Here is a 23773-nt window from a genome sequence, read left to right on the forward strand (position 1 = left end):
CAGGCTGGCCTCCATTCTTAGCCTCTCCTAATATGCTTGGCCCCATTTCTACTACCTGCAGTGCCAACCTCCACCCCATCCCATATACAGATGACCCATTGCATAGTCTAAAATCTCAGACTGCAGCATTCAGTTCTAATTGTTAAAATTAACCCTGCCTTGTCTTTCTAGCAATTCTCTGGGTCAGCTGATCGGCGGTTACATTGAGCCCCTTTGAAGGCATGCTCCCAGCGCTGGTCAGCTGATCGGCACTGAGAGTGAGCCCAGTTGCCTGCGCTAGGGGGATGCCCTCCAGTAAGAGCCGCCTCCTTTTATTTATTCACAGTATTTATGTACCGCTTAATCTGTGAGATCTCTGATAGGGGCTTGGGGATTGGAGGAGTCTTATGCAAATAAGTTTTAAAGGGGGGTGCTTTGGTCATGCCTGATCCACACAGCCAGATCAGCCAATGTGGAAGAGCGTGGAATCCTGCTGTGATTGGGGGGTGTGCTGCTAATTGTTCTTTGTTTGTTTCAGGCTCTTTGATGAAATCATGGGATGCTTTTGTGACTCTCCACCTCAAAGCCCTACCTTCCCGGAAGCAGGTCACCCATCCTTATACGATGAAGACAAGGTACGATATTATTGGTAGGCTCCTTTTGACTGTCGCAATGGCTGGGAATTTTGAAAGAGGTGTGTGTGTATCTGCTGCCAAGGTGGGGATTGACCTTAGGTGACCCTAAGGATTGTGCCTGTTCCTATCTGCCTAAGCCTACTCTTTCATTCTCCTCCCCCTCATAATACTGAATATTTCTTGTCACTAAAACATTCTGTTCTTGGTTGTAGCTGCTGGGCCTTCTTCAAGGGCAGCCCCACATGGAGTGCATTACAGTAGTGTAGTCTTGCAGTTAACCAGAGTGTGGATTTGTATCCTTAAAACTTTTGAAGATTAAATTCTATATTTCTTCAGAATTTCTCAGAGGAACATTCCATTCCAATTTTAAAAAATGACAGTAATAAGTATTCCAAATTCCGTGTCATACACAGAGTTTGTTTTTGTCCCCAGTCGTTGAAGGATGGTAATGTCCATCCCTCTTTGGTACATTGTAAGGCACGATTATCTTTTTCACCGCAGAGTGCTAGAGAAGAGCCAATTCACATCCTGAACATTGCCATTAAGACTGATTGCGACATCGATGATGAAGGGCTGGCTGCTATGTTCCGAGAGTTCACGCAAATGAAGGTGAGTATGGCGCAGCCTCTTAGGGTTTATCTTTCTTTGTACGTGTAGCTGATAGTATCCTCTCAGGAGGTCTGTTCTGCACAATGTCGGATTCGGGCCTTTAGTGTGGTGGCACCTACCCTTTGGAACTCCTTCCCATTGCGTATCAGACACCTCCTCTGTTGTCTTTTCGGCACTTGTTAAAGACGTTTCTTTTTCAACAAGCTTTCCAAAAACTTTATCTCAGTTGGTCTTGGATTTGAATTGATTTTATGGAAGTGCTGCTGTTGTTTTTAATCTGTTTTCACATTTACGATTGTTTTCTTAAATTGGGCTCTATATGTATGCAGTTGTGTTAACTGTTTTTCTATATACAGAACAGTTTCATATATGTTATCATATGGTAAATTGCCTTTGGATGCCTTGTGGGAAGCAATTAATGAATGAAATCAATTACTATAATTCATATAACAGCAGCAGAAAGATCCGGCAGCACAGCTACCAGAAAACAAACATAATCATAGCCTATCAGAAGCTGATGGGGAAAGGTTAAGTGCCTAAAAGATGGTGGCAAAGGTGTGAGACAGACTTCACTGGGGAGAGTGTTCCACAAATGGGGAGCCACAACTGAAAATGCCCTCTCCTGTGTCGTTATCCTCTGAGCTTCCCTAAGTGGAGGGCCTCGAGAAGGACCTCAGATGAAGAAGCAAAGGTCTGGGTAGGCTCATATTGCAAAAGGCATTCCAGAAGATATTGAAGTCTGAGAAAGATAATTCATTCTATATGATATTTTTAGAAGGATCTGGTCCTGTCTGAGGACCCCTGTTTACTTCGCAGCCTGACATCTGCCTCCAGCTGGATGCCCTCTGGACTCAGCCATGCCACAGATACCTTGGTATCAGGCTGAGCTCAGAGTTTATGGCCACCACAGTTTAGTGTTACGTCAGTCAGCCTCAGCATCCTGCGCTTCCCCACTCCTCCACTCCTGTAAACTGCGGTTTGACACTTCATCCAAACCAGCTAATTTAGAACAATGGTTTGTCTAAATGAGCTAAGGTCAGACATGGATTGATCTTGGCTTATTTTGACAAACCAAAGCTTTCAGCTAACTGCAGTTTCCACATTTGGACAACATGAGGAATTGTGGTTAGTTGAACCTGGGGTGCTTCTGATCTCCTTGTTATGTACATCTGACAACATGCGCTGTGATGGACTCTGAAATCCTCCAGAACAGCCTTCGCTAACCTGGTGCTCTCCAGCTGTTTTGGACTGCAACTGCCATCATTGGCTGTGCTGGCTATGGCTGACGGGAGTCGTAGTTCAAAAGAGCTGGCAAAGGCTGTTATTGACAGCAATGGTTTTTGCAATTCGCATAGATCTATTCCCCCTCTATGTCACTGTTCTTCTATTTAAATGCTTGACATTCTTAATTGGCTTAACTCTTCATTTTTCTTTTAATTGGGCTGGTCAAACGCCAACCCTAGCACAGATGAAAACAGAACAAACAGCTGACAGTGGATAAATTTGGAAAATGCAGCTAGGACATGTCTCAATTTGACACATGCACAAAGGCATCCCACCAATACGTTCTTCATTCCAGATCAGAATTTTTCTGTCTTTCTTTTTATAAATAAAGTGCCAAACTAGATTTTTTCTCTCATTAGCATGAAGATGCTTGAGGCATTTTTAAAAAGAGTGTCTGTCTACAACTGGGGGAGGGGGAGGTGTTGCGCATTAAGCTATCAAATGGCTTGATCCAAATTGTCCAAATCATTTTCCAGTCACAGCATGTTGTGAGCAAGGTTTTTTCCACCCCCCTTCCCTTCCCCACCCCCTTTTTTTGATAGAAATTAGGATCGTATACTTGTAAATTACTTGTGGAGGAGATTGAAGCAGTCAGTGGAAATGGAGTTTCTCCAGGTGCTAGTCTCTAATAGCGCTGTAATCGTTGTTGAGTCGCTGGGAGGTCCACATTATTACAATGTAATCAGAATCCCATTGCTATATACTTATTGTCTGACACTTGTGGAATTTTAAAAGCAATAACAATCTTTTTAAAAAAAATAATAAAAATCACAGTGTTATTATTAAAGTTCTTTTCTTCCTTTCCCGCCTTGACTATTCAGATGCTCATTTTCAAAGGGCTTTAACCATAGTGAAAATACTGCCGTCTGCTCTGGAAAGGGGCATTTTTTTGTTGTTGTTCCTGATGTTGTGGCATTGGGGCTCTCTCCTCTATTTAATGCCTTTTTCATTTCTAGTTTAGAGAATTTAGAGGAGGGGAGAGAGTGAGAGAGTGTTTCTGACAAGACAACCATCTCCATAGTCTCCGGCAACGGACTGCAGAAAACATCTTGAGTAAAGTTTGGTCGTTTCAGTATAAAATAGTCTAATCCTCCCCCACCCCCATTTTTTATTTCATTTACATCCCGCCTTTCCTCCAAGTAGCTCCAGGTGCCATAGAAGGTTCTCCCCCCCCACACACACAACAACCCTGTGAGGTATTAGGCTGAAAGGCAGTGACTGGCCAAAGGTCACCCAGTGAGCTTCATGGCAGAGTGGGGATGTGAACCCGCATCTCCCAGGCCCAGCACTCTGACCTCTACACCACAGAAGCTCTCATGCTCCGCCTCTTGCAGTTTTGTAATAATCTCACTCACTTCTCCAAGTGCGTTTTGCATTCACTGTCAGAGAGGCTGGAAAGAAATCCACCACTGCTTCCCCCTGCCCTCTCCCCCAAGCCAGGTTGACCAGTGACAACTCCATATAAGGTTTATTCTAAAGTGAAAGGAATCAGTCAGCCTAGATATTATGCCCTTTGACCCGCAAGAGTGTCCCAAAGTGACATACACAATAAAAAACACACACATTAAAACTCCATATAAAACACAATACCTAAACATGCTCATCCAAGAATATTTATAAAGACAAATCCTACCCACTTCACTTAAAAGGTGAGCTTTAAAAGGCTAGAACACATAAGTTAGCTACCCTCCATAAGTCAACATTATGGTGCCAGGTGTACTGTCCTGGGGAGAGCTTTCCCCAAACAGAGCCACCACCAAGAAGGCCCCATTCTCGTGTTGCCACCTTCTGCATCTTGCTCGGTGGAGGAACACAGAGAAGGGCCTCCGAACAGGGTCTGGTAGGTTCATATGGGGAGAGGGGGTCCCTGAGATATTTACAGGTCAAAATCAGGACTTTCAATTGAGCCCGGAAATGAATTAGCAGCCTGTGAAGTCATGCCAGAATTGGCTTTATGCATTAAAATCTCCTTAGTCAGCAATCTGGCCACTGAATTCTGTACTAGCTGCAATTTCTGAAACATCTTTGAAGGCAGCCCCACGTACAATGCGTGGCAGTAATCTAACCTAGAGGTTGGCCCAGTTGTGAGGCAATCTTAACCCTCTTCCTGCCCTCCATCCTGAGCAACAAATCTGGGCCACAGTTTAGATGCAGCAGATTTTGGGCAAATGTTCTTTTGGGCCCTAACCCCTCTAGGTAGGAATGAATTCCACGTAGGTTTTCCAATGTGGACTCTTAGCTTGGAGAGAGCATCACCTTGGTAGTGGCATCCTGAATCTAGAATACTCACCCTAGAGAGACATACCTGACACCTAAATTGTAATTTTTTTTTCTGCACCTGGGGAAAGCCTTTTGTAAAAAAACAACAACCCTTTAAAGAACTTTTTAACTATGACGTGCTCAGTTTTTCATGCTGTCTTGATCTGCTGTTTTAATTTTGTTTACTATTCTTGCATGATGATTTTAGTGTACATAAATGGCTCTGGTAAATTTTTGTTTGAAGAATGGGGTCAAAACACCCAAACACCTATTAAATTTGAAATTCAGAAGTTTCCTTTTTGCCAGTCAGACTTAATATGCTTCCTTCAGTTTTGTTTCTTTTTCTTCCAGAAATCTATCCTGATCGACCATGGCATCCGACGGCTGACTTTCTTAGTGGCACAAAAGGTATTTTGATCTCTCTCTCTCCTTCTGTAGGTGTATACATGCCTCATTTTGTTTTTAAATACAGCGTTTACAATACTGCAAACCTTACTTTTAATGCGGGGGGAGAAGGGGGAATTGCGTTCACGATTGCTTTTTATTTTATTTGTTCCTCTCCAACTGCGCGATGGTTTTTCAATAAGCTCTCTCTCTTGAGAAAATTAATTGAGAATTGAGGGTGATGACAATATTCAGCCGCTTGTGATTTTTGCCTTAATTCGTTTTTAATTTATATACTAATTGCTAGCTTTCTTCTGCTTCTCCCCTCCCCTTTATCCTTCCTGCCACCCTTGCACCGCCTTTCCGTGTTTTTTATTTTTATTTTTGCGCATAAGGATTTCAGGAAACAGGTCAACTGTGAGGTGGACCAAAGATTTCATGTAAGTAGATGGCGTTCGTTGGTTAATTTTTATCTTTCAGTTTGTTAGAGGACTTAAAGGATTATATATATATGTGTGTGTGTGTGTGTGTGTGTGTGTTTTGTATACTTTAGGCCAGGCTTAATAATAATAATAATAATAATAATAAAAAATAAATAAATAAAGACATGACACACAAGGAAAAAGGAATGGGGAGGGAGGAGGAAAAAGCAAGCTCAAATGCACATCCTGAAAGTTAACAGTTCTAATACTTATGTCTGATGTCAGTGATGCTTCTGGCTTTCTTGTCCTTGGTAAAGTTGTAGGACTCCCAACTCCCATCAGCTCTAGCTATCATGGCCAATGGCCATTGGTGATGGGAGTGGAGGCCCTGTAATACCTACAAGGCTACAGGTTCTCCATTCATGACTTTGGCCAATCCCTATCCCATGGCATAGTCACATGACCAGAAGTGGGACAGCTTAAAACAGCCATATTGGATGAAGCCGCCATGCCCCGACGAATAGGCAAAAGCCCTAGAGTTCAGTGTTTAGAATGAAGAAGCTTGCAGGCAGAAGAGGCCTAGTGTAATCCTTAGCACCTCCTGTTAAATGGAGGTTGGGAAGGGCTTCTATCTGAGAGCTCAGGAGAACTGCTGCCTGTCAGAATTTGTCAAGGGAACCTCTTGATGTTGCTGGATTACAGCTGCTTACACACCTTACATTTAAAGCACATTACTTACCCCCCAAAATCCTGGGAACTAATTTGTTAGGGTGCTGGGAATTGTAGCTCCGTGAGGGGTAAACTACAGTTCCCAGGATTCTTTGGAGGAAACCATGTCCTTTAAATATGATTTATATGGTGTATACGCAGCCTACAACTCACATAACACAAAGATGGTAATCTGTTGGTCTATTAATGAATTCACCGGTCAGGTATTCTGTAGGCATGTTTTGAAATCTAAGTGCACCTACACAAAGGAAAAAAGTTAATTCCCACAGATTAACAGCCCTTTTATGGTTGGATTTAATGTTAATATGTCCGTCCAAGGACTTGGAACTTTTTGTATATTCGAAGCATCTTCAATAACAGCAAAAATTACATCACGGATCTTGGCACTGTTTACTGTATTGCAGTTTGTTAGTACAATATTTTATGATCCTTTGGGGTTTTTTATAGCTGCAGTCAGTTATGCTTTGTACTGTTTTGGATTCTTCATGTATTCAAAGTCAGCAAAAATTACATCACTGATCTTGGCACTGTTTACTGTATTGCAGTTTGTTAGTACAATATTTTATGATCCTTTGGGGTTTTTTATAGCTGCAGTCAGTTATGCTTTGTACTGTTTTGGATTCTTCATGTATTCAAAGTCAGCAAAAATTACATCACGGATCTTACGGTCAAAAATATCCTGAGATACACTGTTTTTAAAAAAACCAACCCTCTCTCTTTGAAAAAATATATGTTTTGTTTTATTTGGACTATGGTATTATCAATAACAATAACAGCAACAAAATTTGTTATTACCGTGATTATATATTTATTGATTTCATATTACATATTATTACTTATTTATTAATTATTATTGCTATTATGTAATTGTGTATTATACATAATATTAAATATATGTATAATAATAATAATAATAATTAATTTCTACCCTGCCCTTCCTCCCAAAGGAACACAGAATGGCAAACAACAAATAAACAATACAAACTAAAAATAAAATCAAAACGTATTTAAAAACACGAAGAACATCTAAGAATGCCTATCGCAATGCAGGCTGTCTTGGTCCTGTTTCTCCCTTCCTTCCGCTCCCACCACTTTAAAAAATAGATGTCCCTGGGAATATTTTTCTCTTGTCCAGGCTTAGGACTATTAGCGGTGCTCCGTAGAGTAATAAGAGAGATTAGGCTGCAGGCGAAAAGAAAAAGAGAGGGCATTCCATTCCCTGTGTGCGTACATGCATTCATGCACACCAGTCTCTCCCAGAATGCTTTGTGTGACGCGAGTGGCTTTGCCTGGGTTTTATTGATGGGAGCGAACTTAAAACACGCGTACAGATACCGATCAATCAACAGCTTTAAGACAGGAAGCAGGGAAAAGTAAAGGGAGCTTAAGCAAGAACCTGAAGGCTTTAGGAAGGAGAAATCGGGGACGTTTGAGAGAATAAAAATGGATAACTCGAGGAATGAGAGAGTTTTTTGAGCGCTTGCAAATAAATCCACATGCTTTGTGCCTCGAGGTTGCAGGGGAAGTCCTGGTTGAATTCCTAGACAGCAGCTTTGGAGGTGAGAGGAGAAGGCAGAGACGTCTGTTAGGAGGGAATGGATGGATTGTGCCCAAGGATGACCCACTTCTAAACAAGGGCATTAGGCACATAGGGTTGTATCCAGTGCTAGTCCTGTTCAGAGTAGACCTGCTGACATTAAAGGACTTGACTAACAGGTCTATTTATTTCAATGGGTCTGCACTGAGTAGAACGTAATTGGATGCAACCCATGAAACCTAGGACGCTGCCTTATGCTGACTCACACTGTTGGACCATCTAGCTCAGTATTCTCAACTCTGGCAGCAGCTCGCCAGGGTTACAGCTGGGGACATTCCCAGTCCTGCCTGGAGATGCCATTGGAGATAGAACCTGGCACCTTCTGCGTGCAAAGCAGATGCTCTGCCACCGAGCCAGGTGTTAAGCTGTCTTAATACCGAGTCAGACCAATGGCGTGGCTCAGATGCGGAAACCCTTTTTCAGCCCTAGGGCCATATTCCCCAGTAGATTACCTTTCAGGAGCCACATGCCAGTAGTGGGCGGGGCAAGAGGCAAAAGAGGAGGTGTGTCCTGTGCTGAGAGGTGTGGCCTACGGAGAATCCCAAGGGCCACAGAGAGAGACCTTGAGGGCCTCATTTGTCCCCAGGTCTGATGCTACCCAACCCAGGTCTGCCTCCATATTGTTTGCATCAGGGGTGGGGCATGGGGGCCGTATTGTTTGTATTGGGGTGGGCAGCCCGCCGATGTTGCTGGACTTCAGCTCAGACTTGTTGGAATTCCTTCTCAAAATGACAGGTGGTATGTAAATCATTTTAATAATAACTCCCCTTAGCTTGAGCAGCCAGTAGTCAGGCCTGATGGCGCTTGTCGCCCAGCAACATCTGGAGGCCCAGAGATTCCCTGCTCCTGGTCTGCACTGACAGGCAGCGGCTCCCCAGTGCTTCAGGTCAGAGTGCTTCCCAGCCCTGCCTGGAGATGCCAGCAAGGAACTTGGGACCTTTTGCATGCAAAGCCGTTGCTCTCCCACTGGCGCCAGTCTATTATTATTATTATTATTATTATTATTATTATTATTATTATTATTATTATTAGATTTATATCCCACCCTTCCTCCCAGCAGAAGATAAAGTGAAATCCCAGTCTTCCTAAATAAAGGGCTGGTTTAGATAGGAACGTAAAGGAAAGGCCGTTGATTCATCCACCTCAGTGTTGTCTACGGTGACCAGCAGTGGCTCCCTCCGGGGTTCCAGAGAGGGGACATTCGCAGCCCTACCTGGAGATGCCATTGTTGGGGCCATTATGCCTCTGAATACCGGTTGCTTGGGAGTCCTGGTGGGGAGAGTGCCCTCGGGTCCTGCTTGCAGGCTGCCTAGAAGAGGCATCTGGCTTGCTACTGTACGTACAGGATGTGGGACTAGATGAGCCTTTGGCCTGGTCCAGCATCCTCCTTGTACTTTCTTAGGCATCTTGTCTCAGTATCATTCCCCCCTCCCAATGGTTGCCACCTAAACTTTGTGGCTCCCACGACCCTAGCCATAGAGTCTCTCTGACATCCCATAAAACTTTGCATCTGATTGGTGCCACAGCACCCCCCCCACACCTCCTGAGCTGGGAGGGGATGAGGAAGCAGTTGCACTGCACTTTGCAGGCAATTCCGAGGGCCTCAGAAGTGCAGCACGACTGCAGGAATAGTCGCCCATTGCAAACTTGCGGGGGCCCCCCCGGAAATTGCAGCTTCCCATAATGGAGAGGCATGCTCTCTTTGGCGAGCAACTGTGTAGGTCTCTTCTCAAGAGGCCATCCCTGGCTGACAGTATATTTCTGACAATGGTGGCTGGTGCATTATGACAAATGGGGCACTGCCCCACCATGTTCACGTTGCCTTCAGGCAGCCCCCACCTGCCTGCCTTCTTAGTTAGAGAGAGTTGAGGGAATGGCCCTGGCTGTAATCTTCCTCCTGCTTAGTTTCAGTGTTGCCCTTGTAGAACTTGTGGAACTCAGCAGAGAGGAGAATGGGGGCAGGACTACAGTTAGTTGGCTCTTCCTGTCATTGGCTGTGGCTCCACTTACTGTGGGCCTCCCTGCCTTCCGCCCCACCAGTTGCAATGGGCATCAGCCACCATTGCGTTCTGAGTAACCTTCTCGGGGGGGGGGGGAGAAAGGCCTGAACTTCCAATCAGTTCAATTACCCAATGGCTTGCACAGGTGGGCCGATTCCTGTCAGTGGAGATCCGCCATGATTTGCACTATTTTGGAGACGGCCTCTCAGGCTGAGAGATCTCTGGAGAGCCTTGCGTTGTCCTTTCGAGACTCTTGGGCCCAGTCGTTAATAGCTCCTCCTCTGCCTGTTTTGTTGCTGGACCGCCTGTCGACGTAACTCAGGGGCCTTGGCTTGGGTTTGTTTTGTGTTTTAATTACAGTCTATATAATTAGTTCCCAGCATGTTGAGGTAATAGAGAGTTGCTCCAGCAAGCTTCCAATTTCCTCATCTCATTAGGTTTTTAACGCGATTATTAGTATAATAACCGGCTATGATGATTTTTTCTCGTGTAGCTTTCTGCATTCTCCAATTTGCAGGGTGTCTTGATTGGCTAATTTAGGCGAATTATTCTGATTGTCTTGATGATGGTTGGTTGATTAGAACACAGCAGGGGCATAATTTCTCCATCTAGGAAGGCAGAATTCTTTTTTTGGGGGGGGGGAGATTTTTGGTATCAAAGCTCTGAGGATTTGCATGTGTGAGTCTGTGCATGCACGTTTAATTTCGATACTTGCCTGAAAATGCTAGATGGAAGGTCGTCTTTTTTAAAAAAAATCACGTTAGCAATAATATGCGCATGGGTGATGGGAAGAAAAATTGGCAGCATGCAGAGATTTGAGGCAAGTGTGAGAAGAAAGTGATTAGAAAGGTAATGAAAAGGTGGACCTGTTTTTCTGACCATATCCCATGAGTTTCTATGGCCTATTCTTTTAGGCCTCAACCAGCTTTGCAAATATGAGGTGCATACCTTCACTGCAAATGTCATATCCCTTGAATATACCTCACGGCTTCCTCAGAGGGATTCTGGGAAATGTGGTTGGCTAGAATCATACAATAGTAGAGTTGGAAGGGGCCTACAAGGCCATCAAGTCCAACCCTCTGCTCAATGCAGGAATCCAAATCAAAGCATTCCTGATAGCTAACACAATGGAAGACAGGAATAAAATCCAAAGGGACCTGGATAGACTAGGAAATTGGGCTGAAATTAATAAAATGAAATTCAATAAAGACAAATGCAAGATTCTGCATTTAGGCCACAAAAACAAAATGCATGGGTACAGGATGGGAAATACCCGGCTTAGCAGTAGTGCGTGTGAGAAGGACCTTGGAATTGTAGTGGATCGCAAGTTGAACATGACCCAGCAGTGTGATGCTGCGGCAAAAAAGGCAAATGCGGTTTGGGGCTGCATAAACAGAGCTATAGTTTCCAGGTCGAGGGAAGTAATAGTCCCACTATATTCTGCATTAGTCAGGCCTCATCTGGAATACTGCGTTCAGTTCTGGGCGCCTCATTTTAAGAAAGCTATAGACAAGTTAGAGCGGGTTCAGAAGAGGGCGACGAGGATGATAGCCAGTATGGAGAACAAGTCTTATGAGGAAAGGTTGAAGGAACTTGGCATGTTCAGTCTGGTGAAGAGAAGGCTGAGGGGTGACATGATTGCACTCTTTAAGTACCTGAAGGGCTGTCACATAGAGGAGGGTACAGATTTGTTCTCTGCTGCCCCAGAGGGTAGGACTAGGTCTAATGGTTTTAAGTTGCAGGAGCATAGATTCAGATTGGACATTAGAAGGAACTTCTTGACAGTAAGGGCAGTTCGGCAATGGAACCGACTGCCTAGGGAGGTGGTGGGATCCCCTTCGCTGGATGTCTTCAAGCAGAGGCTGGACAGCTATCTGTGGGAGATGCTCTAGCTGTGGATTTCCTGCTGTGAGCAGGGGGTTGGACTCGATGGCCTACAAGGCCCCTTCCATGATTCTATGACAGATGGCTAAGGTACTAAGAGAGTCCTCTACCCTCTAGAAAACTATGATTTCTGGGAATGATTCTTAAACCAGCTTTAGGCTGCAATCCTGTGTCCATTTTACCTGAGAGGAAGTTCTGCTGAACTCAGTGGGAGTTGTAGTCCAAAACATCTAGAGAGCGCCAGGTTGGGGAAAGGCTGTGTTAAACCATGGTTTTTAATGTTACATGTGAATGCAGCTCTCTGTAAAACAACCAACAGCATTCTGTTTTTAAAGTTTGTCTTTTCTGTTCCCCTCCCCAAGATTCATGTTTAAAATCTGAAAGGTGTGTTTGTTAGAAGAGTTTATATCCCATCTTTTCATTGCAGAGCAATCTTCAGGGCATCTTACAACTAGAAAATAAAACAACACATATTTTAAAAATCTGGTGAACCTTTTTAATGGTGGTTTTGTTGGTAGATGGTTACAAGGTCATTCTTTTTAACCATGCCGACGAAGTTTAGAACACTCTTCCTCTCTATAGGTGCGAGACTAATGGCAGCTCATGATTTCGGAGACTAATCTAACTGTCTCTCTTTTCCAGAGGGAATTTCCCAAATTTTTCACATTCCGGGCAAGGGATAAGGTAAGTACCAATTATTTCATGTTTTCTGTCTTTCAGTTGCATTCATGTTCCCAAAATAACGAGGGGTCCAAATGCATAGCGAACAAACAGCTTTCCAAAATATAGAAAGAGGTGTACACACACTTGGGATAGGGGAGAAATTAGATTCAGTTTGCATTTAAAGCCGAATCTGTCAGATTTGTACTTTCCAAAAACAATATGAGAATCGAAACACAGCCATCCTTCAAAATTTGCACTTCTGCAGTGCAGTTCTCCAGCCAAGCCGTGTTCACAACAATGAATATGCTAGGGTTCTAAGTGTCGATAAAAATAAATGTTAGTGAAAATAATATACAAAGGTGTATTAGGAGAAATTGCTTGCCAAAATGTGTACATTTGTCAAAACTGCATACAAAAATGTGTTTATTAGGAGAAATTCTTAACTAAAATGCTGAAGAAGTTTCACAAGGATTTTTTAATTTAAAAAAAATTGCTCCAGAAATGTGGGGAACTGAATTTCAGATTGGAAGTGAGAGCTTCCCCCCCCCCTCTCTCACACACACACACTCACAGACACACACACACACACAGATGATGTAATTATATCTGTTTATACGTAGGGACATAGGAAGCTGCCTTATACTGAGTCAGACCATCCAGCTCAGTATTGTCTACACAGACAGGCAGTGGCTCTCCAGGGTTTCAGGCAAGAAGTCTTTCCCAGCCGTACCTGGAGTTGCTGGGGATTAAACCGGGGACCTTCTTCATCTAAGGCAGACCGTCTACCGCAGAGCTATGGTCTTTCCCAGAACGAGTCCTGGGTCCGGGACATCGGAGACCGTCTCCTACAGAGTCAAGCCATTGGTTCATGTAGCTCAGTGTTGTTGACACTGACTGGCAGCAGCTCTCCAGGGCTGCAGGCAAGGAGTCTCTCTCCCAGTCCTACCTGCAAATGCTGGGGATTGAACCAAGGAGCTTCTGCATGCAAAGCAGATGCTTTTACCACTGAACTATGTCCCTCCCTTTCTAAGTTTAGCTTTATAATCTTTTTACTGTTGTTTTTATATTTGCTTTCTATTTATTTATATATTTAAAAAATGTACACACTGCCCGCTCGTTGTATGTGCGTGTCTCTGAGAATATATGGTTTGGGTTTCTCTCTAGTTTGAAGAAGACAGAATCTACCGCCACTTGGAGCCGGCGTTGGCTTTCCAGCTGGAACTGAACCGGATGCGCAACTTTGATCTCACTGCCATTCCGTGCGCCAATCACAAAATGCATCTCTACCTGGGCGCTGCGAAAGTTGAGGCAGGCGCCGAGGTTACCGACTACCGGTTCTTTGTCCGGGCGATCATCCGGCACTCGGACTTGGTTACTAAGGTGGGCTTCGTTGAGTTGCTAGCCAAATGCACGGTGTGAGTTTATCTTAACAAGTTGCAATTTATTGTATTTTGATTTTGTGGGGTGGGTGGGAAGCACATTAGGAAACTGCCTTCTTCTGAGTCAGACCCTTGGTCCATCTAGCTCAGCACTGCCTACACTGACTGGCAGCAGCTCCCCAGGGTTTCACAGCAGGGAGTCTTTTCTCCAACCCTACCTAGCTGATGTTTGGGATCGTGCCTGGGATCATCTGCATGCAAAGTAGATGCTCTACCACTAAGCGGCTTTTCCTTTAAAAATGAAAGGCTCCAGTCCTCATGGTTTTGAATAAAGGGCTAATTTAAATGGGAAGATAGGAAGCTGCCTTATACTTAAGTCAGGCCACTGGGGTCCATGTAGCTCAGTACTGTCCACACTGTCTGGCAGCAGCTCTGCAGGGTTTCGGACTGGCCTCTCGTGGACGTACCTGGTAATGCTGGGGGTGGGACCTGGACCTTCTGCATTCAGAATGGATGCTCTACAGCCCTGGAAACTGCTTGAGGGCATCTCAGAGGCATGTGGCTGGCCGCTGTGAGGACAGGATGCTAGACTGGATGGGACCCCTTTGGCCTGACCCAGCACGTCTCTCCTTACGTTTTTATGACTGTGTTGGTCTTTGGTCTCATCCAGGAGGGCTCAACTTCCTAAAGCCAAATTCATGGAGGACAGGGGCCTTGGTAGCCAGCTGGTGGCTATGTTCTCTCTCCGCTGTTGGAGGCAGTACGCTTCTGAATACCACTTGCTGGAAACCACTCAGGTCCTGTTTGCTGGCTTCGCATTGGGGCATCTGGTTGACCGCTGCGAGGACAGGATGTTGGACCAGATGGGCCAGTGGCCTCACCCAGCTGCAGGGCTCTTCTTATGCTCTTAGGTGGGCTCCTTTATCATGAATGGCCATTACTCGCTGGCTGCTGGCTCTGATGGCCACGTCCTGCCTCCACTGTTAGAGGCAACATGCCTGGGGATTGCAAGTGGGGAGAGCGCTGTTGCACTTGGGTCCTGCTTTTGGGATTTCCACGGGGGCATCTGGTTGGCTGCTGTGAGAACAGGATGCTGGACTGGATGGGCCTGATCCTTGGGCCTGATCCCGCAGGACTCTTCTCAGACTCTTAAATACTAACAGCTTGCCGTTCTTTTCACAGGAGGCATCCTTTGAATATCTTCAGAACGAGGGGGAACGCTTGCTGTTAGAAGCCATGGACGAGCTGGAAGTGGCTTTCAACAACACAAATGTGCGCACCGACTGCAACCACATCTTCCTCAACTTTGTCCCAACGGTTATTATGGACCCATCGAAGGTAGGTTGCTCCCCTGCCTCTGGCTGTGGGGAACCTTTGACCTTCCAGATGTTGCCAAACTGCAACTCCCATCCTCTTGCTTGCTGGGGCTGATGGGAGTTGTAGTTCACCAACACCTGAAGGGCTAAAAATCCTCCACCCTGATATATGGGGGTGAAGGACTACTGCCAAGTAAAAACATCCTTGTCCCAAGCATTTGGGATGAACTAGTAAAGTCAGTTTCTTTTTAGACTGTTACTTAAAAAAAACAACCTTCTAATGATAGCTTTAATTGATGGATATGTTTGTGTTTTATGGCAACTGCTCTGGGATTGCTACAAAGCGGGGCTGAGGAACCTTTGGCCCTTCTGATGTTGCTAGACTCCAGCTCCCATCGTTCTTGGCTATGGACCATGCTAGTTGGGGCTGATGGGAGTTCAGCAGCATCTGGAGGGCCAAAGTTTCCCCACTCCTGGGTTAAACAGTTAGATCTGGGAACTAAATGAGTGGGTAGCAAAATGGACTCCTTATTTCCCACCCATTTTGATTCCAACATTCAAACACTCGCCCTAGAAGGGATGGAGAGAATCACCAAGGATGTTGCTGGACTACAACTCCTGTCATCCCTGGCTAGGGCTGATGGGAGCTGGAGTCCAGCAACATCTGGGGGAGGGCACAGGATCCTCCCCCCACTGCTGCAAAGTGATGAAGGACATTGGACCTGTGCCAAAATTTGAAATGCTTAAAATGGTGGACTTGACCCTTGCTTACCTGATTTGCTGATGATATGGCCCTTTCTGTAACTCTGCATGAGGTACTGTTTTCTTTATTTACTGCATTATAGGAAAATGTAGCTGCTTGTTCAGGACACACAGATATATTTGCCGGGATTTAGGTTTTGTAAGTTTGTGTGTAGAATATATGAAAGTGGCTAAATGAAGGAATATACTCCCCCTACCCCTCAAAAAAACTAAAATTAAAAGAGTAAAATCCAGAGTAGTCTACAAATCTGGGCTGTGTACATGTTGTATGTTTAGAGCGCATTCCCTTCCCCCTAAAAAACAAATCCTGGGAACTGTAGTTTAGCCCTTGCAGCCCCCTTAACAAACTACAGTTCCCAGAATTCTTTTCAGGCGTGTGGGTGTGGTTTGAATGTGTTTTAAAGGTACATACAACACAGCTTTGTTTGCTAAGGCAGCAAATATTCGTGCAATTACTTTGAGTGCTGTTGCAGTGGACTGTGCAGGGGATTTGCTAAATTGAACTGTCTCTTTTTCATTACTGAAATGTATACTTTTCATTTGGTTTGTAATGGCTGTTAGTCAAATACAGTAAAATGATGACTGACTGTTTTAAAGCTATGGTGTTATGCATCCCTAGATAGTGAATACTGTAACATATTTCTCAAGAGGATTGTGTATTTGGGTCTTGATTGGGGGGGGGAAGGGGAGAATCCACATTATGCAGCTAAGTGTTGCATCGGGCTGGGGCCAGAGAGCCGTGTGGCCGATGGCAGCACAGAGCTTAAGTGGCAAGCCTGGCTCTGTGCCAGAGGCCGGCTGTGGTTCTTCTGCTGCTGGCCAGCCATGTCACAGACTCCTTCTGTGCCACTTCAGAGCAGCTCACGATGCAGTTTGGCCACTGTCCCTCTCTACCTAGGAAAAAAAAATCCCAGCGATTAGTGGTGTGTTCAGTGCAAGAAATGTTGTAAGCTAGTTGTCTTGTTGTTCCGCTTCTCAGGTGTCTCAACACCCGCTGGGGCTTGCTTCTGTAGAAGCTGCGGGAACAGTGTGGCCCAGAGGGGCTATGGGAAAAGAGGTAGTTTGAGAGGAAACATTAAGGCCTGCCTTCCTGTTGCCTTGCTTTTAATATGCACTATTTACCAAACAGCAGTATATTAGAAAGTTTAATAAAACGGCAGAGAAACGGGCCTCCGAGCGGTAATTGCCTTGTTGATTTAAGGCATCATAGCCGCAGTGGAATGCAGGATGTAAATGCTGTTTTTTAAATGTTTGCAGAGGATTTTGTTCTTAATGTTGCTCTCTGGTTTCTTGGAATATTAAGAGAATGGGGGTGGGTGGGGAAGGGAGATTTTATAGAACTGAGGGTGAACCTAGAGATCATCTAATTCAACCCACTGCTGAGTGCAGGATCTACAATGCAGGAGGCAATGACAGCATCCTTGAAAGCCACTGTGAGCTTAAATGCATCCAGCGAAAGAGAACCCACTGCATAGAAAGTTGTGTACCATTGGCCCACCTAGCTCAGTATGGTTTGCACTGACTGGCAGCAGCTCTCCAGGGTTTCACATAGGGGGTCTCTCCCAGCCCTAACGCGGATTGAATCTGGGACCTTCTGCGTGCAGAGCAGATGCCCTACCACTGAGCCACGCCCCTTCCTTAAAATGTTAGTCAGTGTCAAGAGTTAGGAACACAGGAAACTGTCTAATACTGAGTCAAACCATTGGTCCATCTAGCTCAGTACTGTCTACACTGACTGGCAGAGGCTCTCCAGGGCTTCAAACGGAGTCTTTCCCATCTCTACCTGGAGATGCCATTGATGATTGAACCTGGACCTTCTGCTCTGCCACTGAGTGGTGGCCTTTCTGCTCCACCCACACTCACGAGACAGCCTGTTCTACCATCGAAAACTACTTCCCCACCATTTCCATCCATTGGTTCTAAGTCTGCCCTAGATGAACTGCTCCTGGTGCTACGGGTACCTTCCCCGCTCACCCCTTCCCCAGCATTGCTGCTGTAGTCACAAGAGCCACAGCCTGCTGCGACTGTGTCTAGGGAGACTCTGTTGAATGGATGTATGCAGGCAAAGGATAGTTGTCTTTTTTTTTCCTCCTCGGTACACCACCTAGAACTAGCGTGGTGCAGGGAATGTCACCCCTTTTAGGCCAGCAGGAACATCTGGGATTTTGAGGAACTGCCTTGGGTGCCAGTCACAAAATGGCTGTTGTGGGGGCGTAGCCTAACAAAACGTGGCTGCCCCCTGTAGGCGTGGCTTAACACAGAAGAACTACCATGTCTAAAAGAGCAGATAAAAAACAACATTTATTTCGTATTGTTTATTTATTAAATTTATATACCGCCCTTCCTCCCAGAAGGAGCCCAGGGTGGCAAACCAAAACACTCGAAAACAGCTTAAAAACAGATTTAAAAATATATATATATATTTCTTTATTTATCTATTTATTACATTTGTAGACCGCCCCATAGCCGAAGCTCTCTGGGTGGTTTACAACAATTAAACATAAAAACAAATATACAAATTTTAAAACACATATTTAAAAGCCAATTAAAACATGCTAAAATGCCTGGGAGAAGAGGAAGGTCTTGACCTGGCACCGAAAGGATCCCAGTGTGGGCGCCAGGCGCACCTTGTCAGGCAGGTCATTCTTTAATTTGGGGGCCACCACCAAATATATTAAATCATCTTTAAAAACATCTTAAAAAGCAATTCCAACACAGATGCAGACTGGGATAAAGTCTCTACTTCAAAGGCTTGTTGGAAGAGGAAGGTCTTCAGTAGGTGCCAAAAAGATAACAGAGATGGTGCTTGTCTAATCTTTAAGGGGAGGGAATTCCAAAGGGCAGGTGCTGCCACACGAAAGGTCCGCTTCCTATGTTGTACGGAACGGAGCTCCTGATAAGATGGTGTCTGCAGGAGTCCCTCGCCTGCAGAGCATCGTGATCGACTGGGTGTATACGGGGTAAGACTGTCTTTCAGGTATCCTGGCCCCAAGCTGTATAGGGCTTTGTACACCAGAACCTTGAACTGGTTTGAAAATGGTGCGGGCATGCCCTTACATCAGCTGCTCCTCATTAGTTGGGGGGGAAAGGCACCTACGCTAGCCATTGCCAGGGAAGCTGTTTGCTCCTCCCCTCTATCCAGAACAGAAAGGAGGGCAGGTGTCCAATCCTGGCGTCCATTGAAATTTGGACAAGTCTGAGGGGGCGTGTTCAACGTAGGGGAGGCCGAGCCAGCGCAAACAGGAACTGAGCAAGAAGAGTCTTTCGTGCCTTGTTGGTTCGTTTCGGGGGATGTTTAACTGAGACTTTTTAATTTCAGGGGCATGGCAAGCTTAGCACTCAAAACAGGTTAACTGTGCGTTAGGACGCTGGCACACACCTTAATCACAGAGGTGGCCCTGTGGATGTTGCTGGACTCTGACTCCCATCAGCCCCAGCCAGCATGGCCGATGATCAGGAATGATGGGAGTTGGGCATCCAACAGCGTCTGGAGGACTACGAATTCCCCACCCCTCCTTTACAGTGTCCCAGAAGGATCATTGCATCTTCCATCAAACAGAGCCCTGCTGGAGCTGACCAATGGTCCATCTAGTCCAGCATCCACTTTGTGTGTGTGTGTGTGTAGCCAGACAGATGCTACCACAAAGTGGTGTGTGGGAATGTGATAGCCCTGCCTTGTGTGTTAACCCCCAGCCTCTGGTATCCAGGGGTGTAGTCACCCAGGGTCTAGGGAGTGGGGACTTAGACCCTTACTTTTTTGGGAGCAGGGTCAATCAGCATGAAAAGGGACTGTGTTAGCCCCTGAGAAGAGTCTTCTAACATGCTTCCTTGTTCTTACCTGCTGATTGGAGCCAGTCAGACTGAAAGGAGATGAGTCAACCACTGAGAAGACTCAGAAGACTCTTCTCAGTAGCTAACACTCTCCCCTTTCCTGGTTATTGGTTCCTAGGGATGTCTGTTGTGGTGGGAGAAAGCATTAACAAGGATCTCATTCTCAACTCAGCAGCAAAAAGAAAAAAAAAGGAGGGGAGGGGGCATGGCTGTGACTAACATGAAGGGATCCTGCACTCCTGAATTTGCCATTACACTACTGCTGGTATCCTGGGGTAGATTGCCTCTGGCTAGGGAGGTTTGATTTAGCCACCCTGGCCAAACCCCTTTGATTAGGGTATGTGCGGGGAAGCTTGGATCCTCCCGATATTACTGAGCTACAACTCCCATCAACCCCAGCAAGCATGGCCAATGGCAAAGGATGATGGGAGTTGTAGTTCCGGAGGGCCAAAGGTTCCCCATGCCTGGATTAGGACTGTGTGGTTCATTTTCTTTAACTAGACAAGATAGTGTAGTGCATTTCTCCACTATCCTCTTTTGAATGGTAGCCACTTCAGCGGAATCAAGGCAGGGAAACTCAGTTCAGTGCCGTTGCATCATGTCTTTGTTTCCAGAGGTGCAAGTAGATGTAGGGGTGTTGTTTTGGCAGGAACCACGTCTTCTCCATATCCTCTAGATCAGCCTTTCCCAACCGGTGTGCCTCCAGTTGTTGTTGGACCACAACTCCCATCAGCCTCAGCCAGCATTGCCAATGGCTGAGGCTGATGGGAGTTGTGGTCCAACAACATCTGGAGGCACACCGGTTGGGAAAGGCTGCTCTAGATCTTCCCTCAAGACTTTTTTCTCTTCTTTCACTGCTGCTGTCCTGAATGGGCCCTTCGTGCCTTCGTGGGGCTTTTGACCAAAGCCTGACTGGCCTCTTCCCTGACACCAGACAATTCTTTGTTCTCCATTTGGGAGGACAATGGACACTTCTTCACATGAGGGGAAATACCAGATAATTCATGAGGTTTGCGCAACGAGTGCCAGTTTGGCTCAGACTCTGCACCATGAAGTACTTGTAGTGACAATGCATCCGGCCCTTCTCCATGACCAAATTATATTTTTTCCCTTTCACCGTCATTCAGATTGAAGAGTCTGTTCGGAGCATGGTGATGCGTTATGGCAGCCGCTTGTGGAAGCTCCGAGTCCTCCAGGCGGAGCTCAAGATCAATATTCGGCTGACGCCCACTGGCAAGGCAATTCCCATCCGGCTCTTCTTGACCAATGAGTCTGGCTATTACCTAGATATAAGTCTGTACAAGGAGGTGACGGACTCCAGAACAGCACAGGTACAGGATTCATGCAACTACGGAATTATACTTTGGGGCGGGGGGATGCTCTGATTATTATTTGTCTCGGTGTATCTCTGGCTCAGCTGGGTGAGAGACTTAGCACAGCTGCAGCCTGGCTGCGGCCCAGCTAAGCCAGGAAAGCCGAAGGTCCATTGAATCAAAATGCTCTCATCCCGGTGCATCTTGGGTTTAGATTGTACTGTTATTTACTCCCCTCCCCCTTTGTTATCCACATCATTTTTCCAAAGGGTTGTCTAGCTAGCCCCCAGCTGATAATTCTGTCATCCAGCCATTTCACCACCCTATATATTCTTTAGCCTTGTCCCCTGTCACCTTTCCATACCTTAAATAGTCTGTCCTAGTCCACTTGCTCCTCTCTATTCCCCCCCCCTGCAAGGCAGTCATGTCTCTGAAAAAGGATGCCCTTCAATGGGAATCGTATATTTTGAAACGTGAAAGTGACCAGCTGGGCATTGCATTACAGAGTAGACAAGTGGGGGGAAAAGGTTCACAGGAGCAGTCTTCTTCCCTAAGGCTTGGGCTCTGTTGCAGCTTTCCTAGCCAGGTGTGTTATTGTTTTTGCAGGGCTGGCAGTGGAGTTCAAGCAGCCCGTTGGGACAAAAACAGCATGGTTGCTTGGGAAGGGAAAAAAAGAGGCTTGAAATAATTGAAAGAAAGAGAATATTCCACACTTCTGTGTTAAAATATTTACTTTAGATCTTGTGTGTGTGTTCTGCTAACATGCGTATTTATTCATTTCATTTATACCCCCACCTTTCCTCCAAGGAGCTCAAGGTGACATACATGGTTCTCCCCGCTCTCCATTTTATCCTCACAAGAACCCTGTGAGGTAGCTTAGGCTAAGGGACAGTAACTGGCCCAAGGTCACCTAGTTGAGCTTCATAGCTCAGTGGGGATTTGAACTCTGGTCTCCCAGGACCTAGTCCGGCACTCTAACCATGCTGACTATCTGTAGTAACGCTATGCTTGATTGCACTAACTTTGTTACGAAGTCTGAGCATGTCTGTGTGCGGACAAAAGAAGAGCCTTGCTAGATCAAGCCAGTGGCCCATCTAGTCCAGCATCCTGTTCTCACAGTGGCCAAGCAGTTGCCCATATGGGGGGAGCCCACAAGCAGGACCCGAGAGCGAGAGCGCTCTCCCCACTTGTGATTCTCAGCAACTTGTATTCAGAAGCCTCCTGCCTCCAACGGTGGAGGTAGAACATAGCCGTCCTAGCCAGTAGCCATTGATAGCCCTTCTCCTCCATGAATTTGTCTAATCCTCTTTTAAAGTCATCCAAGTTGGTGGCCATCACCATCACAACTATGGAGCAAATTCCACAGCTTAACTATAAGAAAGTGGGACATAGGAAGCTGCCTTCTATGAGCCAGACCATTGGTCCATCTAGCTTAGTGTTGTCCACACTGACTGGCAGTGGCCCTCCAGGATTTCAGGCGGGATGTAGTGGTTAAGGTGTTGGACTAGGACCTGGGAGGCCAGGGTTCAAATCCCCACATAGCCATGAAGCTCACTGGGTGACCTTGGGCCAGTCACTGCCTCTCATCCTCATGAAAACCCTATTCATGGGGTCGCCATATCGACTTGAAGGCAGTACATTTACATTTTTGTCTCCCTGGAGTTGCCAGGGATTAAACCTGCAACCTTCTGCATGGAAAGTAGATGCCCTGACCACTGAGCTGCGGCCCTTCCCTGGGGTGTGTATATGTAGTGGGAACGGTAGTTTGTGCAGTAAATCTTATTTCTGACCCCAGGATCACAATTCCCTAAGAAGAGAGAAGCAGGCCACATCATGCCCTTGCCCATATGAAACAACACAGCAATGGGGCTCGTCCAACGCTCTAACGTCGTATTAACTTTTAATTGTGGATGTGCTTTCCCCCGTCTAGATTATGTTCCAAGCTTATGGCGATAAGCAAGGGCCGCTGCATGGAATGTTGATCAACACTCCGTACGTGACGAAGGACCTGCTCCAGTCCAAGAGATTCCAGGCGCAGTCGCTGGGGACTACGTACGTCTATGACATCCCTGAAATGTTCCGACAGGTAAGAAGCGCCCTCCTGAACTTGAGTAATTTAAACTGGGAAGACACCGACAGCGTCTAGTCCAGCATCCTGGTTGCATCAGTGACCAGCCCAGATGTGCCTCTGGAAAGCTTGCACAGCAGGGCGCTGAGGCAATCGCCCTCCCCTCTTGGCTGCTTTCCAGCTGTAGCACAGGGACTGCTGCAGCCATTGCCCGTCCCTGCAGCAATGTTGGGGCAAGAGGGAAATGTGCGAGTCTGCCCTCTCCTCCCACCTGAAGGGACAATCCGTGGCTGCTCCCTGAGCCCCAAGGGCTCCATTCTCCCGCGATGGTGTGAAGTGTCGGCTGAAAAAATAATGTTGCAGAGCTGGAAAACAATTCAGCAAAGGGCAACCAAATTGATCAAAGGGATGGGGCAGCGTGGAAAGCTTACAACATTTGGGGCTTTTTAATTTAGAGAAAAGGCAAGTAAGAGGGGGACATGGTGGGGGTGTATGACATGACGCGTGCTGTGCGGAGACAGTAGAGAGGGAGATGTTTTTCTCCTCTCGTAATACTAGAATTTGGGACCACCCAAACAATGCTGAATGTTGGGAGATTCAGGGTGGACAAAAGGAGGAACTTCTTCACACCGGATGTAATTAAAGTACAGAATTTGCTC

General features: G+C 46.0%; 1 protein-coding gene across 8 annotated transcripts in view; it reads left to right on the plus strand.

Annotated features, from left to right (window-relative positions):
• ACACA (acetyl-CoA carboxylase alpha) overlaps positions 1-23773 on the plus strand; it is a 239190-nt gene that overhangs the window by 118085 nt on the left and 97332 nt on the right. For 6 of the 8 annotated variants that reach the window (XM_061604841.1, XM_061604839.1, XM_061604846.1 and 3 more), the window contains 9 exons: positions 518-614; positions 1116-1223; positions 5118-5174; positions 5546-5590; positions 12425-12466; positions 13610-13825; positions 15007-15162; positions 20861-21064; positions 22977-23132. In XM_061604841.1, coding sequence (XP_061460825.1) covers positions 518-614; positions 1116-1223; positions 5118-5174; positions 5546-5590; positions 12425-12466; positions 13610-13825; positions 15007-15162; positions 20861-21064; positions 22977-23132 — 1081 coding nt within the window. The remainder of the gene's footprint in view (positions 1-517; positions 615-1115; positions 1224-5117; positions 5175-5545; positions 5591-12424; positions 12467-13609; positions 13826-15006; positions 15163-20860; positions 21065-22976; positions 23133-23773) is intronic. The other 2 variants (XM_061604842.1, XM_061604843.1) reach the window with 1 other exon arrangement.

Source organism: Rhineura floridana, chromosome 21 (assembly GCF_030035675.1).
Source record: "Rhineura floridana isolate rRhiFlo1 chromosome 21, rRhiFlo1.hap2, whole genome shotgun sequence".
NCBI lineage: Eukaryota > Metazoa > Chordata > Lepidosauria > Squamata > Rhineuridae > Rhineura > Rhineura floridana.